Consider the following 18623-nt stretch of genomic DNA (forward strand, 5'->3'; position numbering starts at 1 on the left):
TTCTCCTCTCTAATCTTTCTCCCTAAGACTACACCTGATGCCTCTTTCTGATGCCCTTTGTCAGAGCCCATGAATTAATAAATTAATAAACATAAATGTATGCCCATGTTTTCTTTGTGGTACAAATGGGAGTATACTCTCTCCACATATATATATATATATATATATATATATATATATCTTTTATATCCTTGTTAAATTTAACAATAAATTTCAATCATCTATTCATATCAATATATAATGTCTACATTCTTTTAAAAATTGCACCATATACCTTTGTGCCAATATTTAATTAGTTCCCTATTGATGGCTTAGTATTAGTAGTATAGAAGAGTATTTTCAACAGTGTTCTCCAGCTGTCTTGTGCAGTGGTCACTGTTGCATGCATATGCCACAGTATCTTGAAGTTAATAACTAAAAATGTATTGCCAAAGGACTGGCATTTTAAATTTTGAAAGATAGAGACAAATTGCTAATCATAAAGGCATCAGTGTTCACTCTTACGGAAAATATATGAGCGTTCCCATTTCCTTTAAATTCTCTCTAGTACTCTAAGTTGTCAAACATTTTTATCCTTGAAATCTGCATAACTGAGAAATGACATGTTATTGTGGGTATATTTTCATGTTAAAGGTAAATTATATCTTCTATATTGTTTTGTGGATGATTGCACAGAAAAGTAATATAGATTTATAAATATTTCCCCAAACGGAAAATCTGTACCAATAGCCCCCATTTATCTAATTCTATCAATATTTCATATTTAATAAATAAATTATGTATTACATCTTCTAGGTACTGAGATATACAAAACTGCCAGATATGTTCATGGATACTAAAATTTGTAGGTAAGGGGGCTCATAACCTTGGGGAAAGTCATATATATATATAAATATATTTTCATAAATTTTTATTATATATATGGAAAACAAAATGAATTCTATGATAGAGGAACTACAATGAACTATGGAAGTGCAGAGGAAATTGTAATTAATTTGGGGTGTTTGGGGGAGACATTAGGGAGTTTCCTAGAGAGGTTATTGCGCCTCCTATGGTAGGAGGTCTTAAAGAATGCGTGAGATATTTAGGGTCAGGGAAATGTTCAGGTGATAGGAGAGAGGACTGGGAACACCCATTTGGAACTATGCCCCTAATTAGGAATGAATTCTAACTAATGGGCAAGTGTTTTTTCTTGAACTTCATAAGTATTAATTAACTTGGATTGATTGACTTCATATTTTTCACAATAACAACTCATACTTGGCTATGAGGAGGTAAAAACATTTTCCTTCTATTTGACTCAGTCATCTCATTTTCAAAGTTTTCTTATAATTGGCAAGCTTGACATTTGTTCCAAACAACTCATTAAAGTTGAAGAAAGAGGTCTACTGTAGTAGCAAATCCTGAAAGCATTATCTGATTGGAGATTGGGGAAAAACTGTAAAGGCTGGTGAAAAATACATAGGAGTCTTATTAATATAATCTCAGTAGGCTTTATCAGAAAGAACTGCAAAATTATACGATTCCTTGTTTATTTATTTTTAGACTATTAAGAGAAGATATAGTAACTGGGATTTGTTTTATAGCAAATGGTGATTTGAAGTAACACAGGACAGGGATGGACATAAATCTAAGGATTGAATTCTGGACACTGGTTCTGTTTAGAAGCAAAATCTGTTCTTTCTTAGTGGAGGCAGCACCTATTCAGCATGACTACTAAGACTGGGTGTTGCATATTTAAATGCTGGAGATATCCTTCAGTTCAATCTGTCTGTGATACCAGTACTCTGGGAGGCTGAAGCAGAAGCTTTACAAGTTTGAGTCCAGCCTGGGAACTTAGCAACGTAGTGAGTCCCTGTTTCAAAATAAAAAGCAACAAAAGGTCTGGGGATGTAGCTCAGTGTGGAGGCCCTGAGTCCAATTATCAGTATCTCCCCCCTCCTCACCAAATAGCCTTAACCTACATGAAGCTTTTTCTAACTGCTGATTACTAACTTTTTAAAAACCAGAATTAAGAACTCCCTTTTTTATATCTTCATTTTACTCCGTGGTGCTCTCAATACTGTAAAGCTAGGTCCTAACTTACGATTTACATATTTCTCTCCTTGCTCTTTAGCAAATATTTGCAGGGTGAGTGGATACATGAGTAGATTTACCTTGAAATCCTAAAAGCTTTTTCTAATTAAAGTGGATTTGTCTTGAAAACAAATCTCAAATTAAATAAAACCACTTTAATACAATTTAAGTAGAATTCTCTTTTGTGGAAATTTTGTTCACATTTCTAGGAGATTTCTCTGAGGACATATTTACAACACTATGAAAATACTATACATAAAGCTATTTATTGTAGCTTTGTGATAGCACAGTACTGAAAAAAGAAGCTGCAACACAGGAGACTATGTGCTTGTTTGTGCAAATGAAGCAGAGGAAAGATAGAGAGCCCAGTTAGCTACAAGGTGTGCTCAGGAAAGATGTAGAAAGAAGGAAGAAAAGGAGAACAACCAGGAGCAATACAGAAGGTGAACACTATTGGAGTATACATTTTTTGTTAAAGCTTTGATCCTTAGCACCATAGAAGTATTTAATACACCTAATAAATAAAGTTATTTAATTTTAATTAATTAAAATGAAAAGCTAGAGATATGGCTCAGTGGTAGAGAATTTGCCTGGCATGTGTGAGTCCCTGGGTTCAGTCCCCAGTATCACAAAAGTAAAAAATAAATAGAAAATAAACAAGTATGGCATGCAAACAATATCAGTGTATAATACTAGTGTAAATCATTTTGGAAAATAGTATGTGGACTGGATTCTGTAAAGATAAAAACAACAGCATTAGGTGTACTTTAGCAAGAAATCTATTTCTCATGAAAGCATCAGTTAGCAATTCAGTAACTACTTTAGGTGGATACTAAAGTTGAATGAATAAGTGGACATATTATAAAGAATGTAAGTCAGGTTATTCGTTGTCAGATTTAAGAAGTTAGAAACAAGGAAAGGGCAAAAATTAAACTGAAATCTATAGTCCTGTGCTGGGAGAGGGGTGTCAGCTATTTATCTTCACCTTGTGATTGCAAACTGCAGTGAATGTTTAAGGTTTTAAAAAAAAAATTACAATAAAAGACATTGCCAGTAACATCCTCAAAATCCTGCTCCTTGCTTCAAACACACGTACCCTATCATTCTTGCCACTTTCTGAAGCAGTTCTGGAAGCCCTCTTCTGTGTATCTTTAGTTACGCTGTCATGGTTACCTCAATGTTCTGAATCAATTCAAAACAATTACCTTTTGTGGTCATTTTGACTTGGGGAGGAGCCAGAAGTTGCATGGTGCCAGAGTCAATGAATACAGTGGATAAGGGCACACTGGAATGTTTTTACAAGCTTGCCTTTCCATTGGATAGCACTTGGCAGCAGAATTTGTCAGGCTTTGATCACACTTCATAAGGACACAAAAGACTTCCAGAACTGCTCCAAAAATGTCAAGAATGATAGGATACATGTGCTTGATAAGAGGGGGAGCACTTTTAGGGAGATTAATGGTGATGTATCTTTTACTGTAATAAATACTTTAAAAATTTAAACATTCACTGTGTATTTTGATCACCTCTTTCACTTTGGATATATTTATCTGTGTCTCTATGTGATAGAGAAAACATAGAAATAAATATGATATATGTGTACATGTGGGTTTGTGCACATACATGTGTTTCCTAACTCCACCAAGAGGATCTAACAGCAAGGTTACTCCAGCTCTCAGATCTCAGTTCTTAAATACTATTTTCTAATATAAAGGACTAGGATCCACTGGACAATTATTTGCTTCCAGGGTCAGAACAGGGGAAATAAAAATAAACCTGAAACATTATACAATGTCAGAAAATTAAGGAAAGATTTAATAAAATTGATGTACGTCTTTAGGAAACAGGATACAACCAAAACGAACTCTCAGTGGTTAAGAATGGAACACATGATAATTGTGCTAGATTACAAGTAATACAATACATCTTCATGACATAATACACTGACATAATAGGTGAATAATTAAATGAATGAGTGAGAAGAGGCAGCTCTTATGAAAGAATTGCCACTGCTGTAAAAAAAATAATGGAGATATAAAATCAGTAATAGGCAAGCATCCAGTAATAATTGTTGCAAAAAAGATTCACCCATGAAAACTAAAATCAAGGCATGAAAATTTGAGGAAGGATAGGAATCAAAGTTTCTTTCTCAATATATTTATGGCTGCAAATTTAAAAATAGAAGTTTGTAATATAGCAACTGAGCAGCTATTAAGCAAGTAACTGAGATGAGTATCACCAATGGACAACATGTATTTGCCTGCCAATGGGGCACTGGGGAGGACACAATACCACTTCTTGACATTCTTTCCAAGATGATTAACCTTAGAATAATAATGAGAACTTTGAAAAACATTCTGTGAAATATTTAAACAACATTTATTAAGAATGTCAAGGTTCTGAAAGACAAAAAAAATCTGAGGAACAATTACAGATTGAAGGAGATTAAAGAAATAGGAGAACCTAATACTGTGTGGGTCCTGACTGGACCCTGAAACAGAAAAAGGGCATTACAGATGAAAACTGGTAAAAGGTGAACAAAGTTTATAGTTTATTTAATCACAAAGTACTAGTATAAATCTTTTGGGTTTGATGTTTGTACACTGATTGTGTGAGCTGTGCACATTAGAAGCTGGGTGAAGAGTATGCATGAACTCCACACTAGTTTCACAACTTTGCTGCAAGTTAAAACTTGTTTCAAAGTAAGAAGTTTGAAGACAATCAAATAGAAGATGAAGAAAAACCTTAATAAAGATGGGCTCAGGTGTTTTGAAAACAGTTAAAAATTATTTAGGTGATAGGTCACTAATAACATAATCTAGCTACTGATGACTGTTTTGTGGTCATGTATCTAAAGAAATTGTACTGTTGCCTATTGAAGTCAGGTTTTAAAATTTCTCTAAGTCATGAATATGGGTATAGTTTTTACTCTTCCATAATATATGGGCTATACAGATAGTAGAACAAATGAAATATGGTATATATCATACTTGTTTCAGTTTTTTAGTTTTCATATTGGTTTGATGTCTCTGTGAAAGTAAAGTTGCTTTCTATTCAATAGACATGTTGCCATTAACATTCTCTTTAAAAGTTTTGAGACCTGGAAAACTGAAAATGTTATTACTGATTCAACATAGGCTTCCAAGAAGACAAATGCACTGATTAATCATGCAGCTGATTCCAAGAACCTGCAGATTCTTATGCTCAATCTGAACAGAAAGTATCACAAATAAGTTATGTTTAAAAGTCTCAGATTTCCTTCACACAATTAATTATTCCTACCAACTGCCAGTAAAAAACTCTTTAAAAAATAGATGCTAGACATTTAACAATTTCTTCTATCATTATGTGGGAGATTTCTAAATCCTCAAAAAAGAGCTGAATTATTTCATGCTGAAACCACACTGATAAGTTAGTTATTGGATTACTGGTCTAAATTGTCTAAATCAATTAGGAAACAGAAAAAATGGCTAATATTAAAACTCTCAATTATGGAGAAATAGATAATTTAAAATCTGGTCATTAGGCCATTAATGTATCTTAAAATTTAAATAAAAATTATGATGACCCATAAAAATTTTATTTTTGCTCAGGGAATAATACACAGAATTAGAACATTTGAAAGTTTTTGCTCCAACTAAAATCTGACAGTCTCCTTCCATTCATGTATTCCTAGCTACTGTGGCTTCTACTTGTTTTGTCTTGTTTTAGGGTATTATGGCACATTTGAAAATGAATTCTTCTCAAGTGCTACTCAAGGTGCTTTAGAAAGACTAAATTCTCTTGTGCCAAATTGTTGAAGTGGATAACGATCATATGAAAAGTTGCTTTAAAAGGCATGTACATTGGAGTCCTGACAGATATAAGAAAACTTTAAAAAATTAAGTCCAAGTAATAAATTTGTAGTGATCAACTCCCCTTTTGGGCCTGCTTTGATCAAATGACCATAATATATTGTAAGAAAATGTTTTGCATTAAAATATGATGCGCTGTCTGTTTTAAATTGACCTTATCTGAGAGTTCAATAACAACAAAAAATCATTGCATGTAGTTCCTCAGATTCATTTTTAAAGTACTGGATTTTCTCTGACATAAATACAACTAGTCATAAAAATCATGGTGACAATGATTTAGACAAGACAACAGTTCATCTGAATATTAATTGTGGTTGAGTTGACATTTCTGCCCTGTCTTCTAAGAGGTTTCGATCCTGTAGAAGGGTCAGAAGATTCACATTTAAACGTTTCCTACAATCAAAATAATAGCGACACTGTATTAGACCTTATTGGTTCGACACCTAGAACTGAGGAAAGCTGATAACAGCACCTTATCTTACAAAGATAATTAGCATCTTCAAAGCACTTTCACATGTTTCACCTCACTGAATCCTTGCAACAACCTGGTGAGAGAGGCTCATCACAAATGCGAAAACTGACGCACAGGAAGACTTGTGTGCTTTCAAATTACACATGGACACACTCACTGTGTTCCATTGCATTGGGGAAACCAGGGTCTTGTTCTGGTCATTTGCTACTTTTTCAGGAATTGTGCTTCTCTGGAAGTAAAGCAATAGCTCTCTCTCCACACCTACCGGAAAACTCTGTCTTCTGCTGCAGCATAAAGGACTATTTTTAGATGTTTTCCTTTTGCTAATTGTCTCTCTCTCTCTGTGGGGAATTTCTATGGGTAGAATCCCAGATGAGCCAAGTTTCTCACTAATTCCCACAGAAACAGGAATGACTAGGCCATGGGGTAGTTGCTGTGGAGCCTCAGAACATCTCAGTGGTGACAAAGTGGCAGCTTTGGTAAGATCTTCACAGACCATAAAGCCCCTAAGATGCCTGGCAACCCCACTGAAAAATGGGACTCAGAGGAGCTGGGAAGGGAGGTCAGGGGATATTTTCTGGAGTCATGGAACCACTTCAGAATGCCTTGCCTGGAGCTGAGTTCTGGAAGGAATTAAGAAGGAAAAAATAAAAAATTTAAAAAAAATAAATAAAAAGAAGGCATGGAGAAGCACTCACTGGTTGTGGGCTCAAGAGGCCTTCCACATGTTCTGGTTTTCTCCCACTACCTTTGAAAAAAGAAAAAGAGACTTCTTCCGGGCAGTTGAATCTTTATTTTAACTTTTAGAAAATAGGTACTGTGGTGGGTTGGCCTGGAGAGGAAAGAAAGGAAAGATGCTCCTCCCAGAAACACTCTTACTTCCTGACAGGGAGGAGCTAAGCAGTCAGTGCTAGGTAGCCTTGAGAGGGTGAAATCAGTTTTTGGCTCAATGTCAAGGCAAACCTTCTTCCAGATTTTGTGCGGGGCACTACCTGGGGGGCTGTTGGATACTCCAGCACCTGGACTGTTCAAGCAGAAATTCAGACAGTAGTGTGGACAATGGCATTCACTGAGAAGTGAACATAATCCAGTATGAGGGGCTAAATAATAATAGCTAACACTGTTACAGCACTCATTTATAATCAGGGTTTGTGTGTGTGTCTTATCCCTCAACAAGGAGTGTGTGAGATCGATGTTATCACTAACTTTTAAAGATGGAGAAAAACAAAACAAAACAAAACCCGGAGGCACAAGAAATAATCTGTTCAAAGTCACACAGCCACTAGGAATTTGAATTTAGGCGCCTGTTTCATCTCCAGCATCTGTGCTCTTCACCACGTGCTGTATCGAAGTGTGTCCTCGAAGGTCCCATTTTTGCCCCGAGATTCCACCTAGGGTGGCATCCTGTTGGATTGGATGCCCACATACCTTGTATGCCGTGCGGATCACACTTCCAGAGGGGCACTGATGGTATCTAGAAGTGACCGGCCTGGCAGGGGAGGTCGGGACCTTCAAACCCACGGAAAAGTTCACTGGTCCTGGAGTCGCTCCTTAGTTCTTTGGGCTGGTGGGCAGAGTCTGAGCCGCCAGAATACTCTCCCCAAAGGGAAGCGGTATTGCTGTTTCCTCACATTTCCCACCTCACCCGCCTGTGCCTCGGTTTCCTCCTGGCGTCACTGCCCACTGCACCTACACTAAGCTTTGCCAGGAGACTGGAAGGCACGCGAAGGTCATGACGCTGCCAGTGCTCTGCTGCACATCCTCTTTCCGCCCAGACGCCCGAGGTGGTGACTTACCCAAGGTCACGGACCCATCCGGGAGATCCCGGAGCCCAGCTCCGCGCTCACTTTCCTTCTCCTCGCCCTCCCCAGACTCTTGGTCTCCCCACCTCCAGTCCCCCGAGTCCTTCTGGACTCCGGGCAGCCTCGGGGGCTCAGCTCCTCCTGCCTGCCGACCCCTCCCTTCCCGGTCCCACTCCGGAGTCGCCCACACTCCTCCGGGAGCCCGGGGGAGCCCGCCTTTCCCGCCCACAGAGCCCCTCTCCTCGCGCCCCGGCCGCGGACGGCGGGAACTCTGGGGCGAGCGGGCGCACCGAATTCACCGGCCCACAGCGAGTCCCGCGCGGCCGTGCCCGCCTCTCCCGCCCCTGGGCGAGCTGCCTCGCGCGGACAGTGCCCGAGGGTCACGACCGAGGCGTGGCCGGCTCCCGCGAGGGCTGTCCGCGGCAGAGCGGCCCTTCCTCCTGCCCCCCCCCCCCGCCCGGGCGCCCTTGCCACCCATGTGCCAGCCGCCGCCCTGCGCCCGGGACGCGCGCACCATGGGCTCGGGACCCGGCTTCCGAGCAGAGACCGCCTTTTGGCTGGACGCCTAGCGGAGGTGGGCTAGGAGTCGGCGAACCCCACGCGCGCTTCTCCATGAGGATTCTTGCGCTTTCCCTGAAGAAAGGAGTGCATATGCTGCAGTGTCTCTGTGGAAGGAGCCTGAGGACCAGCGACAGCCTGAGCGGTGAGCCCACAGCGCTTCCCCAGCCCCTAGCCCTGTCCAGAGCCCCCGTGTGCGCGCGCGCGAGCGCGTGTGTTAGAAGCCTCTGCACTCATCGGTGCTCCGTGGAGCGCGCCTGCTTCACACCCGTCCGGCTCGCGGCTCGTGCTGGGCCAGGGCCGCGTGGGCTGGAGTAGCGTGGCGTCTCCTGCGAGAAGTTGCCGCTGCGTTCCACAGGAGAGGGGACTTTTAAACAGGTGGCTGGCGTAGCTTTGGTGTTTCTTGTGTCGTCTGAAAAGTAGACCTGGGGTGGGGGTGAGGCAAGTTCCCCCGAGTTCAAGGGAGTTCTGTCCTTGGTGCTGAAGTAGGAGAGTCCCAGTTAGCCCTGGCCTTTCTGGGGAGGAAGAGAAAGAAAATGAGATCCTTTGCATGACTTGTGATACTGCAAGTTTTAAAAAGAAAACTAACGCCAACAAAGTGATTCTATTTTCCCGAAGCCTTAAAAGGTGAGGTACTGTTTCATAGCAATTTTTTCATTACCTCTTTGCTTAAAGATATAAGTTCCCTTTAAAGCGATCATCTATTCATCGCACAAGTGCTAATTCGGGGTCTGCATTTTTTCTTCTTAAATCTGGGGGTGGGATGTGGAGGGAGAGCTGCGTTCTTCTATTGTGCCTAAGAAGTGTTTCTGTAAACATTATGGGGATCCATAAATTTCAAATAATTTTATTACTCAAAACTTCCACAACATTTTAATAGGTCTTGTGTTTGAAACTTCTTGTATTATTTTGGGGAATCTGATTCATTTGGTAATGGCACCTATTTTCACTGTTGTGGAGCTACATAAACTATATTTGGAGAGAAGAAGGCATGGAAGGCATAGAAGAAGGCGTAGAGGTTTCATTCATCTTTTCTAAAACTTTGACTTTGTGGTTACTCAGTAGTCAAGAAAAACAATGGTATTTTAAGAGGAACTAATGAGATCATTTAGCTATAGGTGAAATTTGAGAACACACTTTTAAACAGAAATTAGCGATGGGATCGCATGGTTTTACGTCTGTGTAATTCAGATTATTTAGACATTCGTTTTGTTTTGTCACCATATTTATAAATGCTAAAGTACATTGTGTCATGATATTCTAAACTAAGAGATTTCAGGTTTAAGTTTTACTCTTTGGTAATATGTATTTCAAAATGTCAGTAGAGATGTATGTTTATTATTTCATTTTTCTGGTCTACATTAAAGAAAACGTGAGTAGATTGTAATTAGGATTTGTTTCTTTGGATGTGAAAAAATTTAAAGTGTTTATTGTGTATAACAAAAACAGGGAACTTCCTCATATAACCTTAGGTAAGATACTCAAATAACGTGCAGTCAGTTTCCCAAAGAGCAAAGGTAACCTGTGTGACTGGAAAGCATAGATTGTTGCACACGTGAGACTTATACAGAGTTAAGAGATCTGGTTACAAAGCAGTATCGATAAATCATCACAAATCTTTGAAACTCATGATTTGTATCTGAAAAAGTGGAAACTATGATAACTCTTGCCTGTTTCCTATATTTGGCTTCCCCCTTGATTTAACACATGATTCTATACGAACTTTTCTGTTGTATTTATACATATATTTTTACTTTGTAAAGTAGATATTTGATTTTTGGGAACTATCACTCCAGGGGAATTCTTGTAAAGCAGTAAAGTCTCAATAATAGAATATGGAGATTCCTTCCCACTCTTTCCACAGAAACAATATAGTGTTATTTACTAAGTGTTTCCGGAATTCTACTGCCTTTGTTTGAATTATCGCTCTTTTAGCTTATTATTAATATTAATTATTATTAATAGGGGCTTGCTATTTTTCAATTTGTGCATAAATCTAAAATATGATATTAGTACTCACCTTGTAAGTTGTTGTAAGGATTGAATGAATTAATTATAGCTGGAAATTTAATTGAACTCTTAGCATCTGCCAGGCACTGTTTTAAGGACTTTAAGCTTACCATGTGTAACATGCTCAGTATATTTTAGATATTACTATTATTGTCTTCTATTTGCAGTTGATTTCTTTTATGTGACTTGTGCCATTAGCATAACTTAACAGTGATTCTGCATATAATGTTGGTGTGCTCGGTGTTTGTGTTCAAATTGTGGTGAAGACATCAAAAACTTTTACTTGGAGTAAATTTATAAAAAATGAGCTAGATTAAGCACTCCAATTTTTAAAAATTGCCTAAAAGACATACAGCAATATTTCGAGCATTGTCGACATGTAATAACAGATTTTTATGTGAGCTATTTTTCCTTTATTTTACAACTGAAGTAAGCGAGAGTCACAGGAGGGAATGAACTTAATTTGTTGTAATAGAGATTTATTAGCAGATGATGAATTTTTGGAATTATAAATACTTCAATATTTTGTGGAAATATTATCAAATAAATGGGGCTAAGGATGTAAAACTAATGATTAATTTTAGCTTTTAAGTATAATTAAAATATTTTATTTCTCTGAACTTTCCTGTTATCAAACAATAATGTCTTGGCTGGTAACCCATTACCTCAGTCTGTAAATCCCTTATGCTTCAGTAGGATGGAGATAACATGAGCTGTCAAACCAAAGCTAGTCTTACACAAAGTTAAATTGCTTTGGGGGGCTAGATTATCAGTCTTTTATAGTCCTTTTTACTTTTCTCAAAATAAAATGATTTTTAAGCATAGGGCACCCATTCACTAAAAATGGATTAGAAATTAAAAATTCTGAACACTCTGCCTCAGGGTGTATGGTATTTCTATTAACCTGATAAATACCAAGTTTCAAGTTCAAAAGGGAGTAAAGCAGGCTCATTTTTCTCAAGAGAAGGGACTTTTACAGAGAACCAGGCTTGCAGAAGAGAAGTGGTTGAAGCAATAGCTTTCTTGCTTGCTCCTATTCCTCTGGAGATGTAGTTAAGGGAATGCAGAAGCATTCTATTAAAGAGATTAATGTTGCCCATTCTCTTCAGTTCAGCAGCCAAGACCTCTCTAATGCTGGAGAAGAGGGATTCCTATCTTAATACCTAGACTCTGGAGAAAGCTCATTTGGGCTCAACCTAAATGAATAGGGCAGAACTTTGGTAGCAAATCCCTACAACACTTGTGAATAAGTATGTAGATGTGTGTGTGTGTGTCTGTGCACATGTGTGCATGTACATGTGCTCCTTGCTTTCCTATGCTGTCACAGTAAGTTATTCCAGGAAGTCAGCCACATTCTGTGTATACCTGTGACCCTTCTATGATATTTACTAAAGTAGGGGCTTCTCAGCCTGGACATGTATGGGATTATAAGATGTTTAGAGATAGAACTAACAATCACATCAAGTTTTCTTAGTGTGGAATTGAAACATTCTGGGCTAAAATAACTCATCAGTTAATTGTATTAAACATTACTAAAACTCAGCCACTGTTTTCAAGGATTTCATTGAATCCAACTGAAAACTGCCCACTTACTGTCAAGTTTCACAGACACTTGTATATCTGGAGAGTCTGGGATCTAATTACTCAACAAGAAAGTGAAACGATCCCAAAACAGATATTTGATTACAAAATGGTTATTTCTTGTAAACCTATTTCCCAAGATAGGATCCTCTATAAAGAGTATTAAGCAATTATTTGAAGCTCCACTGTACTCATAAGTATTCTTATTACCTTTAACCTCTTTGCTTTTGCTTCAAAGAAGTAGGTAATAGATATCTTCCAAAACTGGGACAAATGAAATAAGATAATTATTATTATTATTATTATTTTGTGTGTGTGTGTGTGCCGGGGATCAAACTCGGGACCTTGCGCTTGCGAGGCAGGCTCCAGAACCACTGAGCTAAATCCCCGGGCCAATAACATAATTATTAACCAAGGACATTTTAGATTTAAGTTCAGTCTTCAGAAATCTATGAAAGCAAAAATAAATCCTCCTTTCGAAGTTGTGTATTCAGTTTTTACAAATTGTTTTAATTTTTAAATGAGTGGTTTTAGTAGGTAACTGCCTTCAATTATCCTTTTTTGTAAAACTTTATTAAAGGTAATTTATAATTTATTCATAGCAATAACTTTCATTGTAGAATCTTTTTGAGTTGGATTTTGTATCATAAGCTTAAAATTCTTTGCTATTTCAATAATACCCCAGTGGTTAAAATTAATGAGTTATTTGATATATAAAATGCCAATTATTCTTTTATGGCTCTTATCTTAAAAATATTTTTGTTGCTCTGCATGAAATTCTCAATATAAATGTCAAAAAAATCAAGAATGTTCCCTTCATTGTTGGTTTGTTTTGGAGTGGTATTAGAAAGCAAATCAATAAGTGCCTGTTCTGTGTAAATGTAATAATTATTAGGAATTTCATATAGATGTCATCTTTTTAGAGTAGTTTGAGGCTCACAGCATAATTGAGAAGGTACTGAGATACTCTCCCATTACCAGTATCCTGCATCAGAGGAGTGCATTTGTCACCATCGATGAACTTACATTGACACATCCTTGCACTTTGGGTGCAAAGTCCAAAGTTTACATTAGGGTTCATTGTTGATTTTGTGCCTTCCATGAGTCTGGAAAAACATATAATGACACATATCTGTCTTTGTATTTTCACTTCCTGAAAAACCCTCATTAATCTACCTCCTCATTTCTCACTGTCCCCTAACCCTAAAAACCACTGATCTTTTAATTGTGTCCATAATTTTGCCTTTTCCAAAATACATATACTTGGAATAACAGAGTATATAGCCTTTTGAATATTGACGTCTTTCACTTAGTAATATGCACTTTTGTTCCCTCCATATCTTTTTTCCCCCCTCCATGTCTTTTTATAAATTAATAGTTCATTTCTTTCTAGCACTGAAAAATATTCTATTGGCTGGCTGTACCACAGCTTATGTACATTTGCCTACAAAAGGGCATTTTGGTTATTTCAAATTTTGGAAATTAAGAGTGAAATTTCTGTGGACATCAATGCAAATGTTTTTGTGTGAACATAAATTACAGAGCAGCTGTACCATTTTGCTTTCTTTCCTGCAATGAATTCAAATTCTTGGTGCTCTACATCCTCACCAGAGTTTAGTGTTTTGGATGTTTCAATTTTGGGTGTTCCCGTAGGTGTGTGGTAATGTTTAAGGTAGTGGTTACTTGATTCGCTGATCCCTGAGGATCTGCAACGCAGAGAAACCCACCACGGGACCCGGGACCCTAGATGGACATTAAATGCACATGAAAAGTTAAAGCCTCTTTTTGTAAGTAGCTTTATTTTTAAGGTAGTTTGTTATCTGGCCTATTCTGACTTATATAAGGCAGTACTGCTTACAATAGTCAAACTTAAGGGAAGATTTCTGGGTTATATTTAGGATTTTTTTCTGGTCAAAACATTCCAAGTTGTCTATGATGTCATATTCAGTATATTATGAATAGATAAATTAGTTTCACTCATAGTCTTTCAATAATTGGTTCTGAAAACCAAAATATGTGGTTTTGTTATCATGTTTCTAGTAAGTTAGTGGGTGCCTTTGTCTAGTTGGTACATTTTTGTTTAAATGATGTCTGCTTCTTTACCAACGATGTAATGGATCTCTGTTGATATTCCAAGGTGCTTTGTGATTAGTCTTTTAAAGTTGTGATTTAATTTTAATGGTCTTTAGGAATCAGTTAATCTGTTCTGCTTTGCCTGAAATATACAAATTATCTTTTGATGATCCCAACCTTACTTGATAAAGAGTTAGCTACATTACCTGAATAGCAATGACAGTGTAGTATAGTATATAGTATATTTCAATATAGTATATTTCATCACTACTGCAGTTTTTTCAGGAAAATGCAAATAAGCAGTGTTTTTCTTCTTCAACCTTGTAAACTAAGATTGTGTCATTGGAAAGAAAATCAAGGTAGCACTTTATGTTGAGAAGGACTGGACTCAATATTTGCATCTGGGTCATGGACCAGCAATGGATTTGCCTGGCTCTGGATTTATGATAGCAGAAAAGAGGAAGGAAAACAGACTTTTTCCAAAGCCTAAAATACTTGCATCCTGTCAATTAACTTCCCCAAAGGTGCCTCTCCTTTCTTTCCCCTTCTTCCAAACATAGAAAAACAAACAAACAAACGAAATACGTGTTCTGACTTCAAGGGTTGCCATATATCAGATCAGCAAATAATCTAGGTTCTGTGTTAAGTAGTCTGGACCCATCATTGTTAACCATTGTTAAGTACATGCTGTCCTTACAAGCAAAAGTATAATATAAGGAGAAAAGGTAGATGCCCATAGTGAAGTAATTGCAAGGCTCAGTTTGTTTCTGTTTAATAAACCTTTATCTGATTTAATGTTTGATAATGAGAACCACTTCAAAGAAGGAATAATTAATTCATTTTAGAATTCATATTAATCTTTCGGAGCTTGAAAAGCATCCAGGAGTTCAAAAATAAATGCTGGGGGATGGCGTATGAGTGCTGTAATGGAAAGGAGTAATACTTCTGTGCATGTTACTGGAAGAATGTGTTTGAGTGAAAATAAGATGAAGATATCAAAAAAGGCAATTTTCACAAAGGCAATTATCCTACAACCCAATTCAAGCCTCCTTCACATCATCCTTGCTAAGATAGCCTACCTAGTTGTCTGTATTACACCTCTCCTCTGCTCCTTCTGCAACATGTCACCATTTGTTCACAGCCAGACATATGGTGATATATCAGCTTCTTAGAAAGTTTCAAGTTCAAGTTATATTCTGTGGTACCAGAGATATAATAGGACATCCAGGGAGTACTATAGATCCATTCTCTCTATTTCTATGGGCTGTCTTGAAACAAAGAAACTCTTTTTCTTTGTTCAACTTAGTGTACACAATTGCTATCTTTATGCCATGCTGTTTTCTTCCATTGCATTATGAATGCCATGTCTGAATATTTCTTCTAATGGCATTAAGTATAGGGCATTTGAATCTCCCCAGGTGACGATCAGAAAGATACTGTGAATCTGCCAAGACAATCTTTCTTGCTGAAATTATTTTTCTTGTTTATACATAAGCTTCTAGTACCATCCTACACTCTCCACTCATTACTGTTTATAGAAAAGATAGCATTGCAGTTGGTGTCACTGATTGCCCACGTTGTTGCTTCAATGAAGCCAGCTGGGATGCGATTGCATGGTCTTTAAATAAAACTTAGTGGCACAAAATGAATCTCTTTTTTGATGGGAGAGGGGTTGTTGCTAGCTGCATCATTTTCTAAGGCACTAATTATTTGCTTAACTTGGAGGAACTTGAGCAACAGTGAATCGTCATGTTGGTTCAGTGTGTTACCTTGACATTCAAGGACATGTGGATGCACAGCAGAGTTAGTCTTGAGGAAGCCAGCACAAACATGTAGTGATGATCCCTTCACCCTCAACCCATCTGGCACGCTGTGAACAACACATTGGCTGGAGGAAGTGTATGGGCCTATAGTTCTAGCCATTCAAAGACTTAGGCTAGAAGATTAATTGATATCAAAAATTCGAGGCATTTGTGGTATGGGCTAACCTAACCTGATAACAGTTCTGTATTCACAAACATCATGGGTATTATCTGGAAGTGGTAAAGAGTAACATAAAAAGTGTGGGTGTTGGATTTTCTAAGTCTGCCACAGTATGGAAAATGAAGAACATCAATTATTATCTTTGGCCTTTGGCTTGTGTATCTTATTTTGAAATTAGTAGGCTAGCATATCTCCTTATACTGTATAATGCAAATAAGGAAAGTAAGGCTTCTCCAGGTGAAGATCTATATATCCATGGATATTTATTTCATCCTGAATGTCTTAAAATTTTAAATGCATCCATATCAAATGCATCTGTAAAAATCTTTTTTTTTTTTTTTTTGGCACTGGGGATTGAACTTGGAACCTTGCACTTGCGAGACAGGTGGTGGAACCACTGAACTAAATCCCTGGCCCCCTGCATCTATAAAATTAAAGTGTGTAGTTATGAGGGTGTACATGTATATATCTGTGTGTGCATTGTTGACAAATGTTATTGCAAATGTATTATGCCTTACTTGTTTCTTTCCTGTAGGATTAAACAATTATTGTAAATGTTGAAATATCTGAAAATTCTTTACCAGAAGTAATTAGAAGAAACTGTTAGTAATTATTCTTGGGAAAAGATGCTTTTGAGGTAGTGGAGAAAGTGGCTTTCTCTTTTTGTTTGTGTGTGTGTGTGTGCGCGCATGAGCATGCATAAGTGCACATACACATATGCACTTATGAGCTGTATCTTAATGATTTGTACATGCCGACTTTATTTACATATAAATCAGAATGTAGACAGGAAGGAAATTTGTACTTTCCAAACTTATCTACATTTAAAAATATTAATGAATTTGTCATTATACACAGGATTTTCCTAAAATGACTTTAAATTACTTAATAGCATGTAATTATGAGCCTAACCACTGCCACTGGATGTTTAGGTTATACCCATTTTTCTATGTCTTCCTGTAGACTTGGTTGTGATAAATATCCTTATATAAAAATCTCTGTGCGCAGTAGGCTTGGTGAAGTATATCAGTAATCACTTTTCTTTCTCCTTCTTCGTTTTACTTTTCTCTTTAATCATGGATTCAAAACAGTCGAGAGAAATTGAACATGTCAAATGGATGGCTACTAAGTGCATTTACTTTCTTATTGGATTGTTGTAATACTAGATTGGAAAATGGTGAAACTCAAGTTTAAGAGCTTTCTTCCCAAAGTAAACCTTGACGTATGCAACTCATAGGAGGGAAGGTTCGCATCTACAGAGCTGCCCCCTGTGCTGAAAATTCCAGTCTCATCCCTGCAGAGCCCAAGTGGGAGTCAGAGAAATCTGGAATTCACATCTTCAGAGAAAGACAGGTCTAGGTGCCCGCTCCACAGCTCAGCATGTGCCCAGCCATGGGTAGGCATTCCCATGGAGACAATCCAGAACACGCCAAGCTTCACTTGTCCCATCTTGTCCCTCTGGTCGCACCCATCAGACAAGATTTTCCTCTTCCTTGGGAAGCAGTGAGAAGGGGGAATGGAAAATCAAGACTCTCTTCCCAGTGCTTTGGAAAACGCAGAAGCACCTCCTTTTGTGGGTCAAAGTGTACACGTGGAACACAGGAGAGTGAATATTAGGTCTCATAGAATAACTTTCAAAGCTATACATATGGATGCCAGCCTATATGCAAATGCCAAAATAGACCCAAATGACAAGGAGCATCTTGAGGGTTCAGAGAAGAGGAAATTTTCCGTTTAAAAGGGGGTAAGAAAAAGTGAAACATTTTGTGAGTGGTAGAAATGGTATGAGCTGAAATAAGGGGGCTTGGTTTAGTGGAACAGTTTTGTGCGTTTTCTCACACGCTGGGTGAATATGGTAGGAGAATGAAAGAACCTCTTGAGATCAGTCATGTCATTGGTGCTTGGATAATAAGAGTTCAAGGCTAACAGTGAAGATCAGATACATCATGTTTGAACTCTGGTGGTTAAATTGACCCTTAATAGGATAAACAGCTTCTCCAAGGCCATCAGGTAGTCCTCCAGCACACACTTGGGATACAGGGGGAAGCAGGACCTCCAGAGGTTGAGGAAGCCTTGCAAGACAAACCCGGAATTTATATTCTGCCTCTGGCACTCACTGGCTGTGTGATTCTGAGGTAGTTTCTTGGTTCTCCTGTGCCTCGTATATAAAATAGGGCTTAATGTTTAGGGTGATCTGAAAATAAAATGGGTTAA

At 37.9% G+C, this 18623-nt stretch overlaps 1 protein-coding gene across 2 annotated transcripts in view; it reads left to right on the plus strand.

Moving 5' to 3' along the window:
• Fgf12 (fibroblast growth factor 12) overlaps positions 1 to 18623 on the plus strand; it is a 533909-nt gene that overhangs the window by 180577 nt on the left and 334709 nt on the right. The window contains exon 1 of one of the 2 annotated variants that reach the window (XM_087187006.1): positions 8802 to 8907. The exons of the other annotated variant lie outside the window; for it this stretch is intronic. Within the exon in view, the coding sequence (XP_087043132.1) occupies positions 8817 to 8907 (91 nt within the window). The 5' untranslated portion in view covers positions 8802 to 8816. Of the gene's footprint in view, positions 1 to 8801; positions 8908 to 18623 lie in introns of those variants that run through there. 2 annotated transcript variants of the gene reach the window in all.

The sequence above is a fragment of the Heterocephalus glaber genome, unplaced genomic scaffold, assembly GCF_053883595.1.
Source record: "Heterocephalus glaber isolate CG9 unplaced genomic scaffold, H.glaber_assembly_v1.0 deba00001504, whole genome shotgun sequence".
Lineage (NCBI taxonomy): Eukaryota > Metazoa > Chordata > Mammalia > Rodentia > Bathyergidae > Heterocephalus > Heterocephalus glaber.